This window comes from Pogonomyrmex barbatus, unplaced genomic scaffold (assembly GCF_055798465.1).
Source record: "Pogonomyrmex barbatus isolate J1 unplaced genomic scaffold, ASM5579846v1 scaffold1, whole genome shotgun sequence".
NCBI lineage: Eukaryota > Metazoa > Arthropoda > Insecta > Hymenoptera > Formicidae > Pogonomyrmex > Pogonomyrmex barbatus.
Window position 1 is genome coordinate 17844148 of NW_028297098.1, and position 6158 is coordinate 17850305.

The 6158-nt window shown below is 35.0% G+C and overlaps 1 protein-coding gene across 1 annotated transcript; it reads left to right on the forward strand.

Moving 5' to 3' along the window:
• Positions 1–600: 600 nt before the first annotated feature.
• Positions 601–5321, forward strand: LOC105425313 (uncharacterized). The gene is made up of 5 exons (XM_011636027.3): positions 601–738; positions 2727–2856; positions 3181–3411; positions 3499–3778; positions 3866–5321. The coding sequence occupies exons 1-5, from the start codon at positions 727–729 to the stop codon at positions 4431–4433; spliced, it is 1221 nt and encodes a 406-aa protein (XP_011634329.2). The 5' UTR covers positions 601–726; the 3' UTR covers positions 4434–5321.
• Positions 5322–6158: the final 837 nt, after the last annotated feature.

Sequence of the window (6158 nt, forward strand, 5' to 3'; positions counted from 1 at the left end):
AACCTTTGAATGGCGATTGCCTGGGAAATATCGTGTTGCATCGCATTCCTGCAGTTACGCCGTCGTTTTCCATCGGTATACTCGAGACTTTTATAATGCATCGCGTGGGAGATGAATAACAAACTTTGTATGGCGAACAATTTTATACTAAAAAAAAAAATAAAATAAAATAAAATTGGTTATGGAATATTAATTTAATAAAATGTGTATTATATAAATTTTTAGATTTAATTTACTTTTAAAATGCTAACACAGTTCTTCGTTTGTGAAAAAGAATTTATCATTAAAATTTTTATCCTATTTAATAATAAAGAAGAAGAAAATTTATGTGAAAGATTATGATATTCTGTGATTGGAATTTATAAGAGTACTAAATTAACATTTGTCAAAATTAACTTATGTCAAAGTTTAATTTATCTATGCATTCTGCAAAAAAAAAAAAAATAAACTTTACAATGGAATTAATGTAACAAGAAGAATGTAACAAGCGCCGGAAGCAACGTTTCCTTCAACGTGTTCGCGTTTATAGAAAGAGCAACGACTGTTGGAGCACGACGTCGGCCGGCCGGCCGGCCGACGAGATGCAAGATGGAGGTGGCTCTCGCCAAGTCACATCCCCGTCATTGAAAGGCTCCTTTTACGTGGCCGACTATAAAGTTGTTCTGGTGACCGCGCGCCCGCCTCAGAAACACTCCACCCTCGAACGAATCGACCAGCTTTCACGCCATGAAATTGCACGTAAGTACGCAGCCGCCTTTGTGTTCGCTTGTGTATTTTCTTCTAATCGAAAGTCCTCGTATTATGTCGAAAAATAGAGAAAATGTAAAATGTTTGCGTACGACTTTTCCAGGAGTCGCGTTTCTCTTCGGCAGATGAAATGAGAAGTCGCGTGCGTCCAATCGTGCTGGATATGCAAATTGGATACACGAGCAATAAATTACGATACGATTAGCGGTACCGATCGTACATCAACGTTCATATTTTTGCTCGTTATTTCTTTCTTAAATATTTTCTCGCATATCCCCGATTAAATCGTGTACCATTTAACTTAGTATGTAAATTCTATAGATACGCGTTTGTGCGCTGATAATCATCTTTTCAGTCGAAAACTGGAAAAAATGCAGAACAATGTTGGAACGAAATGTCGCGTGCATTTAATTGCCATGTGTTGCAAAATATTTTTTCTAGTATTAATTAAATGAATTTATTTTTTACTTTTGTACTTTCATTTTCCACATATTTATCGCGACGGCACATCTGTAAAAATTGAATACGCTTGTAAAGTTTCATTCTACATAATTGTATAACTTGAAAACCGGAAGTCATTTATTGTATCAGAGATATCGCCTTCCGTCGAAAGGTAGCAAACGTGAATGAGAAATTAACAAATGTCATGCACTTAATTGCAACGTTGAATGTCGTAAGAAGATTGACGATTCGGAATGCCGCTTACCACGGTCATTGGCCGGGAATGTATTTCACGATCCAATTATTAATCGCGGATACGAGCAAACAGCTTTTGCAATCTTATCACAAGCTCGTGGATCGACATTTTAATGAAAGGTGATTTATTCTATTCGCTTCATTGTCACGCTTCGCATAATATTCTCTCCTTTTATAAAACTTACAAGATATAAAATAAATACTTATGTAGAAAATAATAATAAATGTAATAATGCGAGCAAATATTGAAGAGAATTAATTATTATTTTTTTATACATACGTTATGTTTAATTTAATGCTTTTTTTATCTTTTATTTTTTATACCTGCCGGGAAAATATATGCAGACCTCGATAATCAACATGCGTGTCGCGATTTGGTATCACGCGAAATGTCGCACAGTTTCCGCGTTCCGTGAGATAAAACTCGCGCAGAATTTGTCGTACGTGTAATTCTAGAGCGGCATTTGGTCCCATGACAGCACGGTCGCAGACATTTTCAAACGAGTTGAAGTCGATTTTTTTCAAATAATTGCATCGGGTGTGTCTGGACGATTAATGTCCACCTCGCTTTCTACCGACTGTATAACGCTCGCAACTAGCGCGTTCGATCACCTTAAGTCGTGAGCCGACTTGCGCTTTTCTTCTTTTTTTTCTTCCACCTACCTTTTTTGTCTTGCGGCCGTGTTCATAGCGACTCGCGAGTGCGTCTCGCGATCGTGAATGTTAACCGGCAATGCACTTACCTTTTCCCCGATTATCGTGACTACCCGTTGATTAAAGATTCATGTGCTCACGGACTTTCCCTTTTAGCTTCCCGGTGCCGGTTGCTCGATACACTTCCATATGTGCAATATAGCACATGCCATAAAAGATTCAGGTTTAGTGCCACGCGTGTTAGATAATGATCTTTGATCGTCTGATTGTGAAATCGAAAGCATTTAACATCGAGAGAGAGGTAAACGTTGGAATGTATGATAATGTTGCATTCTGGTTTTATTGTATTAACGTAATTGAAAAATAGATGTAATGATGAAAAAAAAAACATAATTTATTCAGCATTAAATTATTAGGTAGGTTATTAGATAGTGTATAGTATACATAATTCTATTCATCTCTTTGTATATCTTTTCTTTTATTACAATATTTAAATGCCGATTTTCAACGATTGAAAATGACAACAAGGATTTTAATTGATTTTCAACGTGTAAATTATGGTAATCGTTTTATCCTGTTAAGACATATATTATATACGTATGTTAAAACATGTAATAAATCTATTCTAGCTTTTATTATTGACGGCACTGCCCATGTGCCTGGCTGAATTCTCAATTCAGGGGCCTAGCGATGGGCATCGACGGGCACAAGGTCTTAAGTTCAGTGAAGAGAAAGGAATCGAATACACAGACGCAAGTGGTGAGTGTAAATAATAACGCAAGTAGAAAGTATAAAACCAGAGGAAACAATTTTTTTTTATCTTTCGTCATAAAAATAATCTTTCATTCTTTTTTAAAGAATTTTACATGGTTTTATTCTGATAATTACTTTGAAGCGAGCGAAAAACTTTCTTTCTAGGCATCCACTTCGCCTTATGAGATTTCTTTATTTTTGACTGGTTATTACTTATTATTATTTAAATATTCCTTATGTTTAACACAATACATCAAGATAAATATAAGCTTGAATATTGTTCGCTCTTGTATATTCTTTCTTTTGATATTTTTGAATATTACTTTTTAGAGGGAGGAGGACCGGGAGACTTCACTATTCAAGGTGCGACTGATGGTAATAGCAACTTCAGGATTCAAGGTGCTACAGATGGGCACTCAAACTTCCAGATACAGGGACCTTCAGATGGTGGATCGGCTACCTATAATGTGCAAGTGCCGATCCAAGGCCAATCCGTAATTCAAGGAGCATATGATGCTAATCAAGTTAACTCGAAGGCGCTCCAATACAACGATCCTAGCGGTATTGTCGCCAATTTTGTTTTATGAGTCTTACCACGTTATCTCTGAATTTAAATCGAATCGATCTGACATAAATATGTATCGAAAGGTTATAGGGTAAACTGGAGATCGTACGATCGTCAATCGCAACCGCAAGCTCAACCGGAACCGCAATACGCGGCGCAACCTGCGGCGCCAGTTTCACGGCCTCGACAGCGAGCCCATTATGCGCAACCGCGACCGCAACCGCGACCGCAACCGCAACAGCAACAGCAAGCGGAACCACTACCGGCTTACAAGCCTTACTCTAACGCACCGCCGCAGATCCAGCAATTGCTTGAATTCCAGCAACAAATTCCGTACATCAATATAATTCCGGAACCATACAGGTAATAAGCAATAAAGGACGTCGAAGGAGATTTATCGTTAACATTTTTATCTATACAGTTTCAATGATTTTTTATCAAATTGACCAGATTCGATGAAGCGGCCGCGATACAGGCTCAGTCTCAGCAGGTGCGAGAACACCTCCGGAAATTGGCTCAAGAGGCTGCAGTCGCCCCCGTGCCCGAGCCTGTGATCGCGACACAAGCTGCACCTCACCGTCAACCTAAATCACATGGTCACTCTAGGAGCAAACGTCAGGCTCAGCAGCAATACCGTGCGAGTCAACCGCCAGCGGAACCGCAGCCTCACTATTCGCCCAACTTGCCATCTCACTTGCGCGAGCTGCTGAGGTATCAAGCGCAAACGCCGTACAACATTATCGCCAACCAAATTGTGGTTCGCGCAGATAAGCCGTATGTGCCGCATCGCGTGAATGCGCCGCAACAGCAACCGCAACCGCAACAACAACAGCAACCGCAGCCAATACAGCAAGCGCAATATCAAGGTCAGGGTGGTGCCTATGAAACTCAGGCCTCGAGCGCATATACGCAAGCACTTCTACAGCCGTATAATCAGAACCAGCAGTATCAACAGCCACAATCAGGCTACAATCAGCAGCAGGCTGGCGTAAGACCTGTCACCGAGAATCAATATTGATTGACGACGTATCGTCATTACTATCTCTCTCATTTTAGTCGGCAGAACGAGTCTTAATTATGGCATAATTACGAATTTTTAACTCAATTTGATTATTAAAGAAATAAATATTTTAATTTTCGAAATGACAAGTAAAATGACATATAATATTGTTTTTATCTCTTAAAAATTTATTTCTTAAGTTTGTAAAAACATTATAATCAAAAGTTAAATATTGAAGAAGTGATAGAAGTGACTCGAACATGGAAATTATAAGTTCTTTTTGATTCTTTTGAAATTTGAGAAAAAGGGAAAGAACATTCTATTTATATTTTTTTAATTAATAGGTATCTCTATTTGAATGATTAATTAATGCGATTATGAATATTTTAACTTTTTTATAGCTTCAAGTTTGATATTATATAAAGTAAATATATCTATTTTTTACTTTTAAATTTCTTGAAACTTGGTTTTGATATTGGTTATTTTTCCTCCATTTTATCTAACAGATAAGAAATTTTTTAAGGGAGTTATCTTTATCTTTAATACTTTGCAAAATTTGCACTCGAGAAAGATTCTTTTTCTTTTTTTTTTTTTTCTTATTTTGAGTTGTCTTATCCGAGCGGATATGTTACAACTAAGATAAAACAAGAAAGTGACATTCGAGAATCAAGCTTTTCCATGATTCTTGTGCAACGAAAAGAAAACTAAAGTTATTATGTCTCGGTAGCATGTATGTATCAAATATTCAGGTAAATTTTGATAGTAAAATGAAATTTTGAAATAAAATACAAAGTAAAATTCAAAGTAAAAACATATATATAATAAATTTATCTATTGTGTTATAGCTTTTTTATACCTGTATTTACATATATGTTTAATATGTTAAATAAAATATATAAGACTGTACTCTCTTGCAATATGTTTATTTCCTTTCAGTTTATCGACATATAGATTAAACTTGAAAGAATTTATTAATAAATTGGAGATATCCATTATTTTAGTTTTTAAATCGTTAAATTTTAGATTAAATTTAATTTATGTTACTTTGCAATTTAATTTACTTTGCACTTTATATGAAAAAAATGTAAACTTTCTTTTCTCAATTTACATATTTTTTTATATCAAATAATTTTGTGTAGTATAAAATTTTTGTTTAACTCTTCAAATAAAGGTCACTTTAAAATTGTTAAAAAAATGATTTTACTTGCCATTACTATTTTACATGCATGTACTATAAATATCATGATTTTTCAAGTCAATCAAGAATAGCTAAAGATAACGTTCAATATGCTCAAACTATTAAAAGAAATCTGGAATGTTGAAAGTGGTATGCAGAATTCTTTACGCAATCCTGGTGCATAAATATATATATATATATATATATATATATATATATATATATATATATATATATACATGCTAGACGATAAAATTATACTATAGCTGATAATTGTGAACTGTTTCTAGTTATAGGGTCATGTTCGTCGATTAATTTCAACGGTATTCGGATACAATATTCTTCAATGTCGATGTTTTATTAAATAATGGCATTTTGCGAGTGATCTTTAATTTCTGCAAGAAATTTCTGCCAGTATCTGTATAGCATAATAACATAAATATATTTAATAAATATACACCATATATTTAAAATGCATATTAAAATATTTTTTGTCTTCTGCCTACGTGATTTTCAAAATATGCATGGAATAAGATTGTATTATGCACGCATGCATCTAAGCGATG

Excerpts from the sequence above, each read along its gene's own strand:
- LOC105425313 (XM_011636027.3), top strand. Across the intron at positions 2,857-3,180 it reads CGAATACACAGACGCAAGTG|AGGGAGGAGGACCGGGAGAC; the intron begins GTGAGTGTAAAT and ends ATTACTTTTTAG. Across the intron at positions 3,412-3,498 it reads CCAATACAACGATCCTAGCG|GTTATAGGGTAAACTGGAGA; the intron begins GTATTGTCGCCA and ends ATGTATCGAAAG.